The sequence below is a fragment of the Nothobranchius furzeri genome, chromosome 14, assembly GCF_043380555.1.
Source record: "Nothobranchius furzeri strain GRZ-AD chromosome 14, NfurGRZ-RIMD1, whole genome shotgun sequence".
Taxonomy (NCBI): domain Eukaryota; kingdom Metazoa; phylum Chordata; class Actinopteri; order Cyprinodontiformes; family Nothobranchiidae; genus Nothobranchius; species Nothobranchius furzeri.
The window spans coordinates 58,773,526-58,796,025 of NC_091754.1; the positions used below are offsets into that span (position 1 = coordinate 58,773,526).

Sequence of the window (22,500 nt, forward strand, 5' to 3'; positions counted from 1 at the left end):
CGGCTGCGGTTTTTATCTGTTGACCCCCCAAGACTTTGATCTTGTTTCTTTGATCCCTCCCACTGGTTTGATCACAGCTCAGTCAGTGGATGCATTGATGTTTTTGCAGGTGGCTAAAATTTGAGGAGGATGTTGAAGATGGAGGCGAGAGGTGGAGTAAGCCCTACGTGGCCACCTTGTCTCTACACAGTCTGTTTGAGCTTCGCAGCTGCATCATGAATGGGATTGTGATGCTGGACATGAGGGCCAACTCGCTAGAGGAGATCGCAGGTGAACGATGTTGGGAAGTTCCTCAGTTAGCTTCACATAAACTCGTCAGATCTATAATTATTTGTGACCACGGCCATTAATAAAAATAAATACAGCAGTTTTTACATCTGCCCTTTCTTTTGTCGATCTATATCCCAACAGCTTTGTATGAGAATGAAGCATAACTTTAATGAAAAAGAAACCTAGGAATTAATGAAATTACTCTTCTAATAACATGAATCCCATGGAGAGGCTGCACCAGCAATACCAGGAAGACGTTTCAATTCAAATCAAATTTGTTTATTTATTTAGCAGACACTTTTATCCAAAGCGACTTACAATTGATAACCTATAGGGCATGTTGTAATCTGTGGGGGAAACCGGAGTACCCGGAGGAAACCCACGCACGCATGGGGAGAACACGCAACTCCACGCAGAAAGGCCGCAGCCGAGTTTCGAACCTGCGGCCTTCGTGCTGCGAGGCAACAGTGCAGCCCAAGTAACCTTAAATCCAGTTAGAAATGCCTGAGTGGTCCAGTCCAGTTCAACAAAATGTGGGGCAGTCAATGTAGCATGGTTTATTTATATAGCACATTTAAAATGCGGCATGGGAGCTGCCCAAAGTGCTGCACAGGCTAAAACAAAACACACCATTACAAGGAGCTAAAACAAAGGATAAAAATCTCAATTAAAAGCAGAGAAAACATGATGAATACTAAGAGCACATTAAAACAATGACACAATAAAACACTAAAACGAGTCACTGTCTAAAAGCCAAAGTGTAAAAGTGGGTCTTTAAACGAGATTTAAAAACCGCCAGAGATGGAGCCTGCCGAACTCCAATGGGCAATGAGTTCCATAGCTTTGGGGCAGCATGGACAAATGCTCGATCCCCCCGCGATTTGAGTCTCATCCGCAGCGTATACAGCAGCAAAAGGGACAATATTTGTGAGGGACAATGTAGTAGATGTGTAGACCAAAAGCAAAAGGAGTATTAGGATTTAGGATTAGTACTTTCATTATAAAGCTGCCATATCCAGTCCTTTACATGTCTATTGCCCTCTGGTGGAGGATCTTCAGGTGGAAAGGGCCAAATTTATTTATTACTGTCATATTGTCATATTATTACATAGTAAATCAAAACCAATGGTTAAAATCAATGGTGAAGATAAATCTTATAATTGAGTTACACATTTGAGTACCAGGTGTTGATGGTTGGTACTCATCTCAATGGTTGACTCCTGATGGATGGCATGCACTATTTTTTGTCCTCCACCTGCGTACCAGTTATGTACATCCCTGATTAGATGGTTCTTTTATTACCATTAGCCAATAATTTCAGGCTTTAAATTATTAAAATGTCTAATAAAGTAACAGTAATTATATAATGTGACACAAGCGTTTGTTAGTTTTATTGTAAATAAGACCAGATTAAACGTGATGAACTCATAGTGAACACAAAGGCTAACCTGACCCTGGTTAGTGGAAATAATGAAGATAGATATTTTATTTTTGAGGTCAGTAGAGAGAACTCTTATCTCTCTGTGGTCCAAGCTGTGCTGCTGCAAAAATCACTAGAACGTAACCTGATTTGCACCGATTAAATCAGCCACACTGGGTCGGTTTTTGCTGAAATAATCTGCTTAGCATTTGCTGGCTGTTGCACAGGGGTAAACACTGTCAGGAGAACCCTTTGTGGACTGAAAATTTGACTTTTTAAAGAGTTCTGCAGGTCGTGGAATTAATCTGTGTTGCTTTGTTTCTCAGATATGGTTCTGGATCAGCACGAGGCGGCCGGGTCCGTTGAAGAGGATGCCAGGAAAAAAATCCGTGAAGCTCTTCTCAAACAGCACCACCACCAAAACCAGAAGAAGCTGGCCAACCGCATCCCCATTGTACGCTCGTTCGCCGACATCGGGAAGAAGCAGTCAGAGCCTTATTCCATGGACAAGAATGGTGACCACCTTTGTATTGTGATGGGTTTTATTTATAAAGAACACCATGCTCCACATGACCACATTTTAGTTCTATTTTTTAGTAAGAGAGGATGTGCACCGCCCAAGTCCCCTTTAAAGAAAAAGCTAAACGTGTTTGCTATTAATGTTTGTTGAGCTAGCCTGTAGCTTAGCTAACCAGAAATGCTAGAAAAGCTTAAACTGATAGCTTGGCTCGTGTCGTATCATTGGTTGATGTAAATATAATCAGTTAGTAACTGGTAAAAAGATTTCAAAGATATATTTATCAAGCCAAAACAAGCTAACTGTTCCTACTCCAGCTAAGCTAACTGAATGCTAATGCAGCTAATTCATGAGATCACCGTCAGCCCATTCCATGTTCCATTCTGTTTTATGTTGTTTTATGATGAAACGTGAAAACTTTAGCTGCAAATATTTTCTTCTCCCTTTGCTTCAGGAACTTTGTTCCTTCTGAGTTTTTAACCATAATTTAAATAATAGAATAGTTTTATGTTTAACTTTTTTAATTTTAATCCTAGAAACTGACATGATACGAACCCAACATGTGTTCAAAATTTGTCAGTTAAGAGCAAGGCCTTTTTTTTTTACTCCCAACACAAATTCCTGTTCCTTACTGTTGTAACTTAGCCTACAATTTACTGAGTTATCTTTTTCCATATAAATGCCTTGAAATGGGCTCAATAGATTTGTGTACACATATTTTAGTAACTAGAAAGTAAAAATTCTTAAGTGTAATATTCTAGGTGCACAGTTGGCTTTTGAAACAATATTTGTACATTAAAGGGACTTTACGGAGTTTTGAATTATTATGCTCGCGATTGCCCCCTCAGGCCAAAAGCGTAATGGCAGCTTCAATAGTAGGCTCGTGCATGAGGCGCGCATGCTGTACGTGCACACTCCTTAATGAAAATAACAGCTGAGACAGTCCCGTGTGTGTGTGTGTGTGTGTGTGTGTGTGTGTGTGGCCCGGAGGACAGAGGACAGGAGAACACGCAGCTAATTAATTAACTAATTTGGTTCTGTACCTTTCTCTTCAGCACAGCCGACAAAGGTTTATGATGGGTCAGTCCTCCTGCATGCTCAGATCATTCCCTTCCCTTGCTTGAAAAATTGTTCCAAAATGAAAGTTGAACCCACATCTTTTTTATCTGTGAATTCAATGCCGTTTGGCGAGTCTCAAATAAAAATTTGGGCATCTTACTGTAAAAAAATACCATTAAGGCAAAAAAGAAACTCTAAATAGATTATGTTCACATCTGGAATCGAACCCAGATCTAAAGCGCCAGTGATGTTCTTTTGTATCTGTAACTTTTATATGGTTGATAACAGCTGAAACAACGTTCAAAGAACGGTTCGGAGTGAAAATGGCTATTTTGTTGCTAATTTGCAGGAAATATCTAGAAGAAAGTTCTACAGAAAGTAGCTAAGGGTCCTCAGAAATGTAGCTAGCTTTGTCACTAGGCGTTAGGAACAGCGACAAAGTGGCACTGCCTCTCTCTCTGCTGCTAAAGCTACGGATAGCAAATGCTACGGGCTATGCCTGAGCGTGAACGCGCATGAAGCAGCCTGCTCGACCCGAGCATCTCTCTTTTTCTGTGATTTTACAGAAAAACAGGCAATCACAGTAAAAATGCCAGGGCTCATTCTACAGGACCAGGGCATTGCAGGAGAACGTATGAAGAAGACATTTATTATTTCTATACATGTTTTGGCTGTCACACTTCCATAATGCCCCTTTAAGTTTGGAAATATCACTCTAACTTTAAAGAGCAAGTCAGCCCCTACCACTTCCTGTTTGAAAAATGCAACAAATGCTGTTGCCTGGCAGACCAAGAGGGCGGAGTTTCTAACAATACACACACACAGGCTCACAACATTGTGACATCATAATGTACCAGCTAACATCATGGTGCACCTCTTAACCAATAGTGATGGCAGAGTTTTTCCTGAAGACGGCGCAACACTGAAAGAATATATACATTTTAATTAAGATGCACTAAAGTGCCAAATGACTGACTACGCATGTCTTCAGCACAATTAGACACTTGTCTATCTAGTTTATTTTGGGGTGAGTTGCTCATTAACTTTCATTTTGACACCAACTGACCTAATATTTTGCGTTACAATAAACGGGCTTCGATCTAAACAGTTTCTCAGGACTTTCCTATTAATATAAATATAACTTATTATTTTTTAGTAAACCTCTGCTTTGATATTTGATTGGCTGATGAAAGAGCACATTTAAATCTAATAAGACAATAAAATAAATGAATGTTTGGTCCTACTGAGTGCGTAAAGCAAACTCAATAGTCAGTTTCTGACAAAGGTAAGAGAATATTATGTCTTTGTCGTTTGTGGACAGACACTTTCACTAATAAGGACTGAGCAGGTTTGAGGCCAAACGTTGCATCATGAGCGAAAACTGCACCATGTGGTCCCACGCTGGAGACCAAGACCATCGTGTCCTATGAGAAAACAGAGCGAGCTTGTGTGAAAACTGATATTATTTCTCTTTTTCTGACAGGACAAACAGTCTCACCTCAGTCCCAGCCATCCAACAATGAGAACAAACAAGACGTCAGCCGGGAGAACAGCGCTGTGGACTTCAGCAAGGTGAGCCAGCAGAACCACTACTGGCCCGGCTGTTTGTCTACTGTCACTGATAGCTGGACGCCTATCCAGGGCTGTATATTTACCCAGGCTGGGGTTACGTGTGAAATGGTCATCACAAACTTCTCCAGCAGGATTGGATGTTGCTTTCTTGGGTTGTGAGGGTCAAAGATTCAGATCCAGTCATAAAATGTCTTTTTTTTTTTTGCATTTGATTATGAGTAATGACTTAAATACAAGGTGCAGTTTTTGTGTCCAATAGATTGACCTCCACTTCATGAAGAAGATCCCCCCTGGTGCAGAGGCTTCCAACGTTCTGGTAGGAGAAGTGGATTTTCTAGAGCGCCCTGTGGTGGCCTTCGTCCGCCTGTCTCCTGCTGTGCTTCTGAACGGTCTGACGGAGGTTCCCATCACCACCAGGTCAGTCACGGATCACTGGAGAACCATCATTTAGGACAGATGAGACCACAAACATCCCTCACCACCTCTTGTTTTTGCTACTCAGGTTCTTGTTCATCCTTTTGGGGCCGTTGGGAAAAGGTCCTCAGTATCACGAGATTGGCCGATCGATAGCTACGCTGATGACGGACGAGGTGAGGATGATTAGCAAAGCACGTTAGCATGTGTTTATTTGTGTTCTAGGTTGTGTTTTATATGTTATATATCTACAGCACATGTGTCAGACACAAGGCGCGGATCATTTTTATGCGGCCCGCGAGATAAATATCAAATATTAAATATTAAAAGTGACCTGCTGGCCGATTTTACAGCAAAGACTACAACTTCCATGATGCTTTGCGGCGTTAGCTCGGAGCCGAAGCGCCCCCTCCTTTGTGCTTTTTCCAGCGTTTGCTTCCGGTGTCTGCAGCTCTGCTGTCTCAGATAGTGATGGGAATTCCGGCTCTTTTTAGAGAGTCGGTTCTTTTGGCTCAGCTCACCAAAAAGAGCCGGCTCTTTCGGCTCCCAAGTGGCTCCTCAGATTTTCTGTTGCGTAGAGTACATTTATAACTAAAATAATGCAAAACTTTATGTAAAATGATTTACTAATGTAAAAAATGCAATATATCAAATATTTATCATTTATATGGATTTAATAACTGAACACTTAAAGAAATCTCCACTTTCCGACTGCTGGCGCTCATTTTCTCACAGTCTTCGTCGCACTCTTCTCTCTCGCTCGCCTTTTTCCTCCTCCTCATTCCCTCTCGTCTCCCTCCACCTGCATGTGCTCTGCTGTGTGTCTGAGTCTGATCCTCCGGCTTCCCCGCCCCTACTGCTCTGTGTGTGGACAGTCTGGACACGCAGTTACACATGTTGACCAATCGCCTGTAGCTTTCACCAAAGCAAGAGGGGAGGGGAGGGGACGGCTCCCAATGACGAGCCGGCTCCCGTCGTTCACTTCAAAGAGCCGGCTCTTAGAGCCGGTTCGGTCGCGACCGACACATCACTAGTCTCGGACAAACTAAACACTCCTGTCACTCAGTGCCGAGTTTACTCAGCTATTTGCCGACGTTGAAGCCCAGAAACGGAGATTTTAACCGCTCCGTAATGTGTTCACGACTGAAAGAGAATGTTTTCCAACTAATTTCCAGACAGAGCTGATATAACTCCAGCGAGCAGCGACACGCTCAAACCAGCACGACTCTGTGGCTGCTGTAGTTTTTATTTTTCCTCCCCGACACACAACGATGTGGTCAAGCTCAGGGGCGGATTTAGGACTGAAGAAGATCCGGGGCTTAACACACACGCGCACACACGCGTGCGCACACTCGCGCGCGCGCACACGTGACACGCACTAGTCAACATCATATATATATATCTTGTACCACATAATGTTTAATCTGAAGCTACATATTCAGCATATTCAGGGCAGAGTATTGTTCCTGGTAGTGTTTAGTGTGAGATGATAGTAAATATTCCCTTTCTTTCTCCATCAACTTTACCTGATAGTAAGCTAACTTTAGGCAAACCAGCAGCACAACATATATTTTCAAATAAGACTCACAAACCTGAGTCAACACCAGTCTCATCAGAGCTGGGGTTCTGTCGTTGTACTTTTGGTAAAAAAAAACGTCCTTATGTCCATCTTCACTCATGCGTTTCAGACAGAGACTGTAGAAGAAGCCGGCTGCTGAAGGGCTTTTCTTCAGTGGTGGAGGCTCAGGCAGGCTGTATATCGATTGAGTAGCCTAGTGGTAGAGTGTCCACCCTGAGATTGGGAGATCAGGGGTTCGACTCCTGGTCGGGTCATACCAAAGATTTTGAGAAAAATGGGACCCAGCATTAAGGGGTTGGATTGGGGGGTTAAACCACCAAATAGTTCCCGAGCGCGGCGTGTCTGCAGCTCACCGCTCCCCCAGGGGATGGGTCAAATGCGGAGACTAAATGGGACTTTACAAACTACTGCCAGCTGCGCTCTCTCTGTTGGACTTTGGTACTGCATGTTACTTCCGCGATTTAGATCCGGGGCTTATCATGAAAGATCCGGGGCTTCAGCCCAAGTAGCCGGGCCTAACGCCGCCCCTGGTCAAGCTGCTCAGACATGTTCAGCAGCACAAAAGCACCTGTTGTCATCTAATGTTGTCATTATTATGATCAAGATGAACAAAACAACAGGAGTCTCCTCCTCAGCTCAGATCAACCCCATGATGCAGGTATCTGGCTGGAACAGGTGAGCATCACAGTAAACCAGTGGAGCAAACTGAGCTTTAAATATGTTGGTTTTATGCTCTTTTTCTGCTCCAAAACATGAAAGTTAACAGGTGAGATGTTGCATTTTCATTTAAGATAAAATGATATTTTTATTTTGTAGTTGGCCCGTGAGAAAAGACTTAACCTACAGTAAACAGGAAGTGGAAAGGCTGCAGATAGGTGAATAGAATAGAAAATCCCTTTATTGTTCCTCAGTGGGGAAAGCTAGACGTCACAGCAGCGATGACACGTATTACAGAAGAAAAAAGGAGAATAAAAATAAGAAAAATGAATAAACAAGAAAACATAAATCCTGAATAGATTTATAAAATGCTGATTACCACTGATGTGTTTTATTTAAAACCGACTTGCTCGTGTGTAATTTGGTTATTCCACATTCAGTGTTAATGCAGAAATAAGTTTGTTTCCAAATTTAAAGGTTCAAAATTGCATATATGTTGATAAAGAAAATGTGCAAATTTGCTGTCACTTTTTCAAAAAATATTAAGTTTGGCCCTCGACTCCATCCCAGATTTTCATTTCGGCCCCGTGTGAGTTTGAGTTCGACACCCCTGCTCTACAGCTAGCTGGAATGCTAATGTATGATAACATTTACAAGACGTAAATGGGAAGTTTAGGACATGCACGGAAATACTCACAAATATAAAGTTTCAACTCTTGACTTTTGTTATTTTTTATACTTTTGCTTTTCTTTTAGTTTTGAGAATTTTTTCAATCACTTCTTGTTTTTCCTTTCAACCTTTTTTTAAACATTTGTTACTTTAGAAAATTTTAATCTTTTTTAGTTTTGGTCCTTTTCTTCTAAAACAGTTATTTCTGTTTTGCTCTTTTTGATTTTTTTGTTTTATTCTTTTAATTTTTATATGTGAATTAGTCTTTTTTATTAAACTTGAAAATTTCCATGCTTTTTAGTATCGTTTTTTTTTTCAAATACATTTTTCTACTTTGGTACTTGGTACTTATTTTACTTTCTAATGTGTTCTAATGTGTTTGTGTTTTAAACTTTTTTGACCTTCTGAGCTTGTCGATATTCTGGCATGTTTAGATAAACACAGAAATGTTTATAACAGAATCTTTGTTGTGACAGAATGAGCTTTTTCTACAGTATTTCTCTAAAACCAACTCTTCTGTTCCACTGATTATTTCTGGCTAGAATAGAGTTCCACGGCACCATCTGGTGGGGCCCGGCCTAGCTGGCCCCAAATGCAGGAAAGGCCTCTGTTTATAAAGCTAAAGTGCAATACAAGGATCAAAGAATATTAGACCATTTTCATACCTAGGCATAGTTTTAATATAAAGCACACAAACCTGGAATAATAACAGTGGGATCTTCTTGTTATACTAGCAAAGAAAATAGGCTAAACCACCATCTAAAATTGAGCCTGGATTAAATCGACCCACTATAAAATTGCTATTAATCTGGATCCTTTCATGACTTTTGTTGTGAGTTGGTGCTACATAGATAAACTCAATTGAATTGACTTTGTCCTACATGAAAAAACAAACCTCTTGAGGAAAATTCGAGCATTTTCTGACCGGAGATTTCCCACAGCAGCTTTGAGTTCATGTTTCTCACCATCAGTCATTTGGGATGTGTGAACTGATTAAGACCTGTGAGCCTTAACTTGCTTTTACTAGAATTTTTGTGCCAATGTGGGGACGATTTGAAAGGTCTCTCCAATGTTTATGAGCATAAAGGGTCTAATCAAGGCATGGGTGGCACCAGGCAGGAGCTTGGGGCTGTTAAAGCAATGGCAAGATTTGGCCAAGCAACGACTTAGCAACCCCAACCATTGAAACCCCCATTCCCACGCTCTTCGGTCCACACTGACGGACACTGGAGGGATATCCCCCTGCTCTTCGGTCTGTGCAAATGGAGAACAGCAACTCCTCACACTCACTAAGCAACTGTAAAGCAACTTCCAGATAGAGCGCTTTTACTGGTCCAGAGTCAATGGCAAAAGCATCAATACCGTGAACATCTCTGCATAGCTGGACTAGCAACATCTTCAATTTCCTGCCTTCCTCACCATGTTCTATGGGACACTGTGGAGAGTGTCCTGATGCATGGCATCACTGTGCGGTTTGGCAACTGCAGCACTCAGGATCAAAACACCCAGCGATGAGTTGTGAAAAAATCTCATCCATTCCAGATCAATTTCTCACATATGTACAAAATTACAATAAAGTTTTAGAATCTTTGAATGTAAATTGGACTGAAGAGATTGGCATTTGGATAAACCCTGTTTACAAAGCAAACAAATATAAAATGATTTATTATGTGTCGACAGATTTTCCATGATGTAGCCTACAAGGCCAAAGACCGGAATGACCTGGTGGCAGGAATCGACGAGTTCTTGGATCAGGTGACGGTGTTACCCCCAGGAGAGTGGGACCCCTCCATCAGAATAGAACCTCCTAAAAATGTTCCCTCTCAGGTACAAAACTAATGTTTTGATTTGTCTACTTTTAGGTATTTGTTGCTTTTGAAAACAACAATCCCAACTGTAAAACTCCCACATTTGTCGGTCTGTTGGAAGCTCAACAGAACAGCTAAGAGAATTTAATTTGTGATTTGATGCCACTCCCCTGGGTCATCTTCCCTTCCTTGTTGGATGTCGGCCACCAACATTTGATTGACAGTGATCTTTACAATACAGGAAAAGCGTAAGATTCCCCCCGTTCCCAACGGAGTGACGGATCTTGGCGAGCCTGAGGAACATGGTCACGGTGGCCCTGAGCTCCAGCGGACTGGGAAGTACGTATTCAAGGCAAACTAACCATAACCCTGCATTACTAGTTACTTAATTATGAGTTGATGAGCAACAAAATTACAGAAAAAAAATGATGTAAACAGAGCCATACATAATAGGTCACAGGTCAAAGCTATTTTTCATCCTGTTTGGCTGACAGTTTCACTCAAAATAACCTACAACATATTTATTTGATTTTCACCACGAGCAATAAAATAACTTCATTCTATGACTTTTATCCTGAATAAAGCACCTCAAACAGCAGAAGCATGACTACAACAATGTTTTATGACTGAGATGACGTCAAATGACTATAGCAGCTAGTAGCAGGACCAGAACTAGTGAGAACACGAGCGCAGTAAAGCTTGGTTTAAGCTTGACACATTTACTTTCCGCTTGGTGATGCGGCTCGCGGATGGAACGCGCTTCACAACTTGCAGCGTTTATGGTTCATGCGGCTTGTCTCTGCGGTGAGCCAATATTCTCCCAAACTGTAGGGGGCAGCATGGAGCTCTACGGCATAAATCCAACACTACACCATAGTAGAAGTAGAAATTACTGTTGTTTACAACATGGCATTCCAGCATTTTTTAACAGCATCCTCGTCTTTTCCGACAGTGCGAGCTATTTCTCTCCAAGAATTATTAACAACATGTTGATCACGGCGATCTCTGAGAGCTGAATCATACAAATGTCTGTATTTACGAACCTCTGCCATGCTAGTTCTTGCCAGTCCACCATGTTTTTCCACGTCCGACCGTCCGCGTGGTTAGAAAATTTCCTAGGTGCGCGGTGCAGAAAGTTTGTGCCGTGCGGAGGCACGGTGGAGGGGCGTGGTTTTTAAAATGACGCAATTTTGCCGCACGGAGCCGTGCGGACCTCGCGGACGCGTCAAGCATAAACCAAGTTCTATATTTAGCGTTGATCTAATCACAGAAATTGAGTGTTCCGTGTTTGCGTTCAGAGCCTAGCTTGTTCTGCAGGTTCTCTATAACATCTTTAAAATAAACATTAACCTTAACTGAAGCTGTTCAACCATGACTACTACAACATTTAGAATGACATAAACATTTTTACAGGAAAATTGGAAATGAACAGAGTTCATCTCCTAGAATACACTTAAAACTAGACTAAGAACCCTTGAGACGGATTCCCTGCCTTCTGTAATTTTGTGCATAACATGTCTGCATAACTTTTGCTGCCTCTCGGCTAGGACTCCCTTGAAAAGGAGGTTTTCAATCTCAACGGGACCATCCTGGTTAAATAAAGAATAAATAAATAAACAATTACTACAATGACACTGAACTCAAATACATTCTACATGACTAAAACGTTTTATATCAGCGGGAGTTTCCTGTTATTTCCAGTGTATTTGTTCATTTAGCCAGCTTAGGTTTGATTGACCGTCACAGAAAGAATGTATGAGATTATTGGTTATTTATAAAAATTATAGTTTTATATACGAGTAGTGACTGAGTTCATTCTTTCAAACGAAAAACGTGGCCTCATTAAGAAGAAGTGTGTAGTTTTGTGTTCTTTTCGTCAGTGTGGGACGGCGATAAATAACGCATCAGCTTATAAACACACAACCATGCTCGTCTTCTGTACTCGACACTACGTCACGTTATCGGCCATGTTACCACTACCTGCCTTTTTTATAGCTGAATGTTTTATGCTAGTTTTATTATATTTTATTCTACTTATTCTATTTCTGAAATTTATTATTCATGTCATATGTGGCACATTAGTACCGAAACAAGTTCCTAGTTTGTGAACTGCTTGTTCATTGACAATGGCAATAAACCTTTTCTGATTCTGATTCTGATTCTGATTCTGATCAGGAGATATTTGTGTCGCTTGCCCTTGCACTCACAAATTAAAGGCGTCTGCCCAAAGGAATTTAATTTTCACATTTTTGTCAGAGATATCCTGGGTTCCACGCTGAGGATTAATGATGAACAGCAGATTGAAACCCCCTCACGGCTACAAGGAGACTCTTGAACTCCGGCGAGACAATAGAGTTAGTGTGTGAGGAGTGCCTGCTGCAGATTTGACTGATTTAATAGCAGAGGCGTGAGTGATGCCCTGTAGCAGGGCTGCTGCGGAACAGAGCCTTTCCTCTCAGTTTGAACTGGCGTTAAGCTCAGACCCTTCCATAAAACCAACACCAGCCCCCTCCACCTTGCCTCTGGGATTGGAGTAAACATGGTGGCCCACCCAGTGTTGTCACAGCAACGTCCTCAAACTGGTTTTCTGCCATCCCAGTTTCAGTGCAACATCTCAGAGGGGTCACCTGTTTGGTATCTAACTTTAGGGTTCTCACGACCAGTTCTACTGATCTGCTGGGCTTTGATACGCTGCAGCGTTCCCCTAAAATCCCTCTGGTTGCAGGTTCTGTGGCGGTCTCATCCTGGACATCAAGCGAAAGGCTCCTCACTACCTTTCTGACTACACAGACGCCATCAGTCTCCAGTGTCTGGCCTCCTTTCTCTTCCTCTACTGCGCCTGCATGTCACCTGTTATTACCTTTGGAGGACTTTTGGGTGAAGCCACAGAGGGACGTGTGGTAAGCAGCATCCGTGTTCCTGCATGTCTGAAACAAAACGTTAACCACTTCATTCACACGGAGGTTTTCAGCTGCACACATAATGAAAATGTTATGTTGTACATTAGAAAGATAGAGGCCCATGACACTGAAACCGGTCCAATAATCAGGCATTAGTAAGGAGCAGGGAGCCCTCTTGTGGCGGATGAAGGAAATTGCAACTTAACTCAACAGTAACATGAAAAAGGCAGCAGCAAATGGGTCATATTTTCATTTGCATGTACCCAATGCTTTATGTTTATTCATTTGTCAGACGACTCATAATTGAACCTAACATGCATGTTTTTGGTTTGCGGAGGGAAACTGGAGTACCCGGAGAAGAGCAACACATGCTAACGCTGCTGAGAACGTCTTATTTAGGGGCCTCGACACGCGGGAGGCGACAAATGATCGCGATCAGCGAAATTCGTCGCTGTCGCTTTTATTACCTGACACACGGGAGGCGACCCGCTGCAGCGGCAAAGCCGTCTATGCGTTCTGTTCCATGGCGAAATCGAAACTTCCGTTGTTTTGATTGGCTGTGTCAGGTTGGAGGGAATTAAGGTTATTTAAGCGGTTCAGAGTTAATAAAGCGGTAGATGTGATGTTTCACTAGGTGCTGCTAGAGTTATGTGAAATCTTACTTCTGATTTTACTATAAAACATAATAATAATCAACTTCTCCTTCATGTTTGCTCGGAGACGTACGGAGCATCCTGCCTGCTCATTGGTCAGTGAATGAAACCTCCGTTGATTGGTCCTCGTCCGAGCGACAGCGATGAAAAGCTGAAAATGTTTCAACTTTCTGGGATCGCGTCGCTGGGTCGCCTGTGCACGACACGTGCACGAGCGCAAAATTTCACACGCATGTTTTTCGCGTTTCGCTTAGCAGGAGGGGGACCCACGATTATCGCTTTGTCGCGCATGTCTCATTGAAAATGAATGGAGGAGTGTGTCGAGCCCATTATGAGAAAATGCTGAATTCTTTTAGATAAGCATGGTTATGGAAGGTGGAAACAAAAACAGTAAAAATGAAACCATCTCTTTGTACGGTAAGCATACAAGCTGGCATTAGCGGCTTTTCTTTAGAAAAATAAATAAATAAATAAAAAAGCTAATGGAAAGAAAAAAGTGATCCTGAGCGCCCTAAACAGACGTCGTGTGTGACTGAATGAATCATGAGAGATGCTCCTGTGTTCCAGAGTGCTATTGAGTCCCTGTTTGGGGCTTCCATGACTGGGATAGCCTACTCCCTTTTCGCCGGACAGCCTCTCACCATCCTGGGAAGCACTGGACCTGTCCTCGTCTTTGAAAAGATCCTTTTCAAATTCTGCAAGTAGGTTCCTTTCATTTATTCTGGTGAAACATGTCTTTTATGTGGTCCGTGCAGCTTCTCAGCATCAAGGGTGTCATTTAATGTGTCTCTGCTAACCCCTTGTGGGTGTGTGTGTGTGTGTGTGTGTGTGTGTGTGTGTGTGTGTGTGTGCGTGTGTGTGTCAGAGAGTATGGTCTCTCCTACCTTTCCCTGAGGACCTGCATCGGCCTGTGGACAGCCTTCTTCTGTCTGCTGCTGGTGGCCACAGATGCTAGCTCCCTCGTCTGCTACATCACACGCTTCACCGAAGAAGCTTTCGCCGCTCTGATTTGTATCATCTTCATCTACGAGGCCCTGGAGAAGCTGGTCCACCTGGGAGTGCACTACCCCGTCAACAAGAACAACGACCTTCAGAAGCTCACGCAGTACTGGCAAGTAGTCGTACCTTCCCTTAGAGACTGCGTTGTGTGCAGTGTTTTTAACTCAAACCATTAGCATAAACGAGTACTTGCTACGTCATGAAACAACAGATGGTGACCCACTGTTCATTTTATAGCACTGGGCTCTGCTTTATGAGGAATAATCTGTGGTTTGCGGAAACACTGTGGATTATCATCTCATTACATGTAGCTAAGGGTTAGTAGTAGGGATGATCACATGATCGGAAATCGGCCCCGATCACGTGGTTTCAGACTGATCGGGACTCGGATGCTGGGTTCAAATTACAGGAGAGCAACTTGGTTCTCCTTAAAGTTTGTCAGGCCCCCCTGATGCCCTTAGCTTACACACCCAGAAGGAGCACAGAGATCCAGCTTCTACCTTTATTATATTATTTACATGGACTCCGCGTAGCGGGGATTAGACCGCTGATCATTCATGAACTCCAGCTGCGTTCCTCACACGGTCACAGTAACATTTTCTACGTTTCTAAGCGGCGTCACCAAAAAATATATAATTAACACACAGTCGTTCGTGTCCGTTCATTTTCTCTCTGGTAAGGTCTGTCTGTATTTGAGCGTGACGTGTGGACGCGCTCGCGCTGCAGCGCTCGTCACTGGTGCAGCCGGGCAGCGCGGCGCACACGCCGCTTTTTCAGCGGTCAATAGATCAATTTGATCTGCTGGTTAAAAAGTTACTTGTGAGGTGAAAAAGAAGGAAGCAGGCAGGAGTTTTTCTGGAGGACTGGGAGATGCAGGAAGACAGAGACAGACAGGACAGGAAGAGCAGAGACAGACAGGACAGGAAGACAGGAAAATAAAAGGCAAGAAATCAAAACAAAGTTCTTAAAAAATAAAATGTAGGTAGATTGATCCCACTACACGTTTGTACCTGTGTAAAGCAATAATTCATCAGCATGTAGTATTTATATAGTTGATACAATTCAGATCATCTTCAAAACTCCGTCCCATGCCCAGGGGCGTATCTAAGCATTTTGGGGGCCGAGGCAAAATAGACCCCTGCCAGGTATTTTAGGTGGAGGTGCTATCTGTTTTTATATTAGACTTTTTATATTTGCAATAAAGTCCAAAAGTGAAGAATTTGTTATTTATTACTTGATTGTTCAAGCTACCTCACAGAAGTGATCTGTTGTTAAAAAAACAAGAAAAAGGTAATTAAATAAAAAGAAGGAACATTCTGGAACTGTTTCTTCCATTTTTTTATGTATCAAAATACTCGGTATCGGCAGATTCTCAAAATCAAATTACTCGGACTCGAGGGCAAAAACACCTGATCGGGACATCCCTAGTTAGTATGGCTAAAAGCTCCTTCTGGGGTTTTTAAGCTTACAGTGGGTCATGAAAAACTCCTCTTTTTAATTTGTCTAAAAATCTAGCAGCACTTTTCTAAAGCAGATTAATGAATGGTATTGGACTTGAAGAGCTCTAACTACCTCACCCAATGGTTGACAAGCTGATGAAGAGACAGAATCTGGTCAAATCTTAAAAGCTAAATGTGACCTGTTGGCACTTAGCCTGGATATGAACGACTCTCAGCTACCACCACATTCGTTTTTAGGCTATTATCTGAAAAACTGACAGAGTTGTTGCCATTTTTGTGTTTGCATGAGTCATTTAGTTAGCGCCGCCATCTTGAATGGAGTTGACACCAAAGGATGGTTGATGAATGTTTATTGAAGACATTCTGAAAGTTTCATTCGATGTTAGTTAGGTGGTTCTGAAGACATAGATCTAACAGGAAGAAAGTGTTTGACAACAATGTTTAGCTCAATATTTTTAAAAGGACCTAGAAATGGTTTTCATCTTTAATGGGATTGACTCTAAAGGTAACTCAATTCATCCAGTTTTTTATTATTTTCTGAACCGCATCATTCAGTGCTATTTAAAGTACTTTGGTAAACAAATCACCACTCTTCTTGTGAAGGGTTTAATTGGATCTGGCTAAATAATGGTTTTCCCAACAGGTGTACGTGTGTGGAGCCTAAGGACCCAAGCAATGAGACGCTGCACTACTGGGAGGAGAGGAACATTACTGCTTCACAGGTCAACTGGACCATGCTGGAGGTCGAGGTAAAGAAACGGTTTATTTCTAAAACAATATTTCTGATCTACTGAAGAGGCGTTTTGTTGATATGTTTTAAATCTTGCTTGTTGTAGTTGGCTCTTTGAGTGGTTTTACATGGGAGAAACAGCGATCAGCTATTACCGCTAAAACCTAGCTAATGGCTATTGAAAGAATGGCCAAAATGTAATTGTGATTTATGTTATTAGGATTTTATGAAACTTAACAAATCTAATTTATATTTGTTGCCATGTAGTTCATAACATTTCTATAGAAACCCACTTCTGAAGAAAAAAACTGCATTGAAAGTACAAATTTTGTAGGAAGTAAGTACTTTTGCTAGCTGAGGTAGCAGCCAGAAGTTAATCTAGACTATGGGAGAGAAGAACAACTAGACTAGATGGTAGGGATGCAACAATACCACTTTTTTCTAAACCGATACGATACTGATACTTGGATCTGAGTACTCGCTGATACCGCAGGGTATCCGCGGGTTCTTAAAGTCTTAAAAATTTTTAAATTAGCTTTTCCAAATTTAAGGTCTTAAAAATCCTTAAAAATGACTAATAATCCTTAAATACAGTTTTCAAAGGTCTTAAATTGCCAAAGACCCAATTAACAAGATTCTTTTATTTTCCTGAATTTCTAGTTAGTCTTCAGCATTTTTTGTGTACGATGTTGGCGTAAGCGGAACCGTACACATTCAGCTGGTTGTGAAAGGGGGCTATTTTTAGATGAGCACATTAGCTGGTTAAGCTAGTGGGAGCTTCTGCCATGGGGAAGGGCAAGTTTAATGGTAACTGGATGGCTAATCCCACATCCGCGACATGGTTAGCACCGGTTCCAGGCAATAGCTGGAAATTATAGCTTAAATTTATTTTAAAAAATAGCTTAAATTTGGTCTAAGTGGCCTTAAAAAAAGGTCTTAAAAAGTCTTAAATTTGGCTCCCTTAAACCTGCAGATACCCTGTACCGATTACCGATACCGATACTTCTACCACACAAAAGTACTATGAATTAGAATACAGGTTTTACTTTCTTCTCTGCTTTCAACAGGAAAAGACTGTGAGGTAGATAAGTAAAATATAAAATCACAAAACTAAAATATTTGATGAACAGAAATGACAAGTTACAGTGAAGCCACTTTCAAGGAACTGCATTGGTATCAGTTCCTGGTATCGGTTAATGCTTATCGATACTGGTATTGGTATCGGTGCATCTCTACTAGAAAGCCATCTTGTTTCCTGTTGCTGATTCCGTCCACATTTATTTTGTCAAGAGACATCAGATCTGACAGGAACTGAGTAAAGGCCCGACAGACCATGATGGTAGGAGAGGATGTTGGTCTGCACCAATTCAGCACTGACCCTTGTGTTCATCTTCTCCAATATATCATCCCATCACCTTCCTCTCCATGGGTGGGGGGGTCAGTAGGACTGCGAGATGTTACACGGGCACTTTGAGGGGAGCGCCTGTGGTCCTCATGGGCCCTTCATTCCAGATGTCCTCTTCTGGTGCGTGGTCCTCTTCTTCACCACCGTCTTCATGTCTGCTTTCCTCAAGGAGTTCAAGACAAGCCGATACTTCCCCACCAAGGTACGTTCAGCTGCAACAAACTCATAAAAAAAAATCTTGGGCCTTCGTTCTCCTACTCTCCAGTTGAGGCTTTGGGTGGATGTTGAGGGTTTTACAGAGAAATGAGGAATCTCTTGGTCACGCTTTTGTTTTGTTGAATTTTTATTCCAAATACCTTGGGAACCTCTGAAGGTAATCTCGACTTTCCAGACTTCCTTTGGACCTTTCTCTTCTGTGTTCAACCCATGGATGGTTAGATTGTTTACTGAACGTCAGTCAATAAGTCCTCTACCTTTTCTAAACACATTGACTCATTATTAGAAATCAAAGCAATAGTGGTGTCATCTGCAAACTTCTCATTACAATTTGCAGCTTTCACCTGAGTCAGTTGATTGTTGAGATGGTCATTGAGTCAATTTAATCAGGGGTGCCTATCCGTGGTCTTTGAGGCCAGCTATCCAGCATTCAGGATTTGAGTAAATGGACCAAATGTGATGAGTACTCGAGTGATGGTCATTTTGGGCAAATCCGGTTAGCAGCTGGAACCCCACAATCTTCTACAGAGCCAGTGTAGCGATAGAGTCTAGACTGCAGGCAGCGTGACCTCTGAAATGCAACACGGTGCAAACTGCTACAAGTTGATTGTGATTGGTCCAGTTGGTTATTATTCTCCACTGCTTTGATAAAACACAGCCAAAGGACCCTGGGAATATTTTGAAGTGTTCTGATTAATAGTTTCTTAGACCTTCTAGATGTTTCTGAAGATTTTCTTTGAACTTCAGCTGCTTTTTCCCATGTTGGGGCCTTGTGTTGACTCCTGATCATATGGACAGAAGGCTCAGTGAAAACAATGGTTGGTCAAGTGTGGCTGTCTAAGAACCTTGTTTTTACACCACTGTAACACTTGAACCTAATAACTATGGTTTTAAGGAAAATACACCTCAAAGGACTGGCTTGAATGTTAGATTCATTAAGTTAACCCATTTAAATGTTTTTAGGTCACCTTGACACCGTTACACACTTCTATACCACATGGAAAAATGTCCAATAGCCATAAAACCACTGAACAGATTCTCCTCAGTCTGTTTTAGCTGAGTTTGAACAGCAATTTCAGTTCAGAACCTGTTCAGCAGTCTCAATTAGCCACGCATTTATAAATTTTCCTCTGAACACAGCCAGACTAATCATGTTTCATTCCATTTAGAAAAAGTCCAGTTTCAGTGTCAAAGATTTTTTATTCATATTTTTGGACACATCTCCTCCCAACATCTTGTTGACCAGATGTGATCAGCCTGATGGATTGTTTACACACCTACCTTTAGTTGTGGGTGAAACTGACCCCGATTCGGCTTTACTTGAGCTTACGCTACCATCTAGTGGCGGTTTTAGGAAGAACAGACCAGATCTGCAGTCTGTGAGGCTGCTCTATATGGACTACTTCTATGTTTTATCATTGGGATGACTCACATGAGCCTGATATGTGGCATGATGTTGGTGGATTGCACTGTGTTACATGATCGCCCCCTGGTGGTGATTAATTTGTCAGCAGGCTGAATGGTGGAACGTGACATCATCTCTCGAGTTGTTAAGGCTCATATTTATTAAATCATAAAGCTTTGGGATTTTTTACAACTTCCATTTATTATTGTAACCACAGAGCTCCATGTTTTTGAAAGAGCTTTAATTTTACTTTAGATGGAAAATCCTTTGACAGCTTGAAGAATTAAGAGACTAACTGACAATCTGCAGTAAAGATCTGGATAAAGTAGATAGAATCACATTTTAAATTATGTTATGTGAGCTGCTTCTGTGGTGGACTGACAGACTTATAATTATCTGCTAATAGTATTTATGATGACGCTGGTTAATTTGAACCAACCAACTTTTTCCAAGTTACTAAATAATGATGTCATTAATCACCTTTAAATTCTAGCAAAAAACTAAAGGCATTCGTTTTGGTCTGTTTTATTTTCCCGGTGGAAAAGAGTGTTTTAGTTCAGCTTGGAGTTTGAATAAAGATTTGGATCTGTTTGGGATCTGAATCTGGTTCTGATTCCAAATCAAGATCTAGATCTAGGGCTGCATGGTATAGTGCAGTTGTTAGCACTGTAGCCTCGCAGCAAGAAGGTTGCGGGCTCTAAACCCGACTGCGGCCGTTCTGCGTGGAGTAGCATGTTTCCCCCATGCATGTGTGGGTTTCCTCTGAGTACTCCGGTTTCCCCCACAGATCACAACATGCCCCATAGGTTAACAATTGTACGTTGCTCTGGATAAAAGCATCTGCCAAATAAATAAACATAAACATAGATCTTGTTGTCAGGATCAGGATCTGAATCTGGATCGAGATCTAGGTCTGGTGTCAAGATCAGGATCTGAATTTGGTTTTAAATCTAGATTTGGTGTTAGGATCAGGATCTGATCCTGGTTAGGGATCAGGATCTGAATGTGGATCAAGATCTAGATCTGGTGTTAGGTTCATGATCTGAATCTGGATCGAGATCTAAATCTGGTGTCAGGATCAGGATCTGAATGAGGTTCAAGATCTAGATCTGGTGTCAAAATCAGGATCTGTATTTGGTTCTAAATCTAGATTTGGTGTCAGGATCAGGATCTGATCCTGGTTAGGGATCAGGATCTGAATGTGGATCAAGATCTAGATCTGGTGTTAGGTTCATGATCTGAATCTGGATCGAGATCTAAATCTGGTGTCAGGATCAGGGTCTGAATGTGGTTCAAGATCTAGATCTGGTGTCAGGATCAGGATCTGTATTTGGTTCTAAATCTAGATTTGGTGTCAGGATCAGGATCTGATCCTGGTTAGGGATCAGGATCAGGATCTGAATGTGGATCAAGATCTAGATATGGTGTTAGGTTCATGATCTGAATCTGGATCGAGATCTAAATCTGGTGTCAGGATCAGGGTCTGAATCTTGTTCAAGATCTAGATCTGGGGTCAAGGTCAGTATCTGGATCAGCGTCTAGATGTGTGGTCACACAGTAAATCCAAACAGAACCAACATCATCTCATGTCTACAACGTCTTATTTTAAGAGCATGTAAGGGTTCTAGTTAACACCACAACTCACTCCTTACAAAAGCTGTGTTTTTTATTCATTTGTATGAACTCAAAGGAATCCTTTCTGATTACCCGTCAATCTCACAATGGCTGGATGGAAACAGCTAAAGGGTCAGACATGAAAAAACTTGTATCTGTCTGGTTACAGCAAGATTGACAAGCTAACAGCTAGACTTAATGGGGCTTAGAACAACATAGAAATTTGCCAACTCTCATATAAATAATTAACTAGCAGGAGCAGGTGCTACAGCCGTTTTAATGGGACAGCTCAGATGTGGGTCCTGCTGTGACTAGCTCATCAATCTAGTCTCCATTTGTTGGTATTTTCTTAACCTTTTAGTGTTTCTAAATGCAGGATTTGTTTGTGTGTTTCTGTTCTGCCCAGGTGAGGTCTATCATTAGTGACTTTGCGGTTTTCATCACCATCCTGACTATGGTGTTGATAGATTACGCCTTGGGGATCCCCTCGCCTAAGTTAAAGGTCCCTGACAAGTTCAAAGTAAGTCCACACGAGGGCGCTGTTCTGTTAGCCTACACAACATCAGCTAAGACTGTCAGGATATTAATGCAGAAATTAGATGTCCTTTCATTTATTATCTGAAGTAGTTGACGTTATTATTTTTGGCACTATGAGGACTCCATACTGTTCCAATCTAATCGGTTTTTAAAAACTAATTTTACATTCATGACTTTATATTGATTAGAAAAAAAACTAATCAACTTCCTGTCAGGGGATAAGGAATACAACACAATAAGATGTATGTTTGGGGACGCTTCTATTATTTTTAAAATACATTTTTATGTCAGATATCCAAAAGATGCCCGTACTTCCCACTTTGTCTTCTTTGAGGGATAATAAATGTCCTGAGCGCTGCCGTCTCCTCCTTTGGCCATTATTTCAGCTTTAGCTTCAAGAACGTTTTGGTTGTAAACAACAAAGTGCGCATGTGCCGCCGACAACTTCAGCAGATGATACGGTGGCTGGTAAGGGTCACCGCGCCTACACCGCAGCCACGGTAATCCACCGAGATAATATAGTTTTAAAAAAACAAGACGGTTATTATTATTGTCAACTTTTTTACCGGGGTTTACCGCTACACCGGTTACCGTGACAACCCTAGTTATAACTCC

At 41.7% G+C, this 22,500-nt stretch overlaps 1 protein-coding gene across 4 annotated transcripts in view; it reads left to right on the top strand.

Annotated features, from left to right (window-relative positions):
- LOC107380965 (sodium-driven chloride bicarbonate exchanger) overlaps positions 1 to 22,500 on the top strand; it is a 68,947-nt gene that overhangs the window by 37,060 nt on the left and 9,387 nt on the right. For all 4 annotated transcript variants that reach the window (XM_054743243.2, XM_054743244.2, XM_054743246.2 and 1 more), the window contains 13 exons: positions 110 to 270; positions 2,017 to 2,205; positions 4,750 to 4,838; positions 5,098 to 5,255; positions 5,341 to 5,428; positions 9,839 to 9,985; positions 10,208 to 10,305; positions 12,692 to 12,866; positions 14,087 to 14,220; positions 14,385 to 14,630; positions 16,622 to 16,727; positions 18,154 to 18,315; positions 21,755 to 21,868. In XM_054743243.2, coding sequence (XP_054599218.1) covers positions 110 to 270; positions 2,017 to 2,205; positions 4,750 to 4,838; positions 5,098 to 5,255; positions 5,341 to 5,428; positions 9,839 to 9,985; positions 10,208 to 10,305; positions 12,692 to 12,866; positions 14,087 to 14,220; positions 14,385 to 14,630; positions 16,622 to 16,727; positions 18,154 to 18,315; positions 21,755 to 21,868 — 1,867 coding nt within the window. The remainder of the gene's footprint in view (positions 1 to 109; positions 271 to 2,016; positions 2,206 to 4,749; positions 4,839 to 5,097; positions 5,256 to 5,340; positions 5,429 to 9,838; positions 9,986 to 10,207; positions 10,306 to 12,691; positions 12,867 to 14,086; positions 14,221 to 14,384; positions 14,631 to 16,621; positions 16,728 to 18,153; positions 18,316 to 21,754; positions 21,869 to 22,500) is intronic.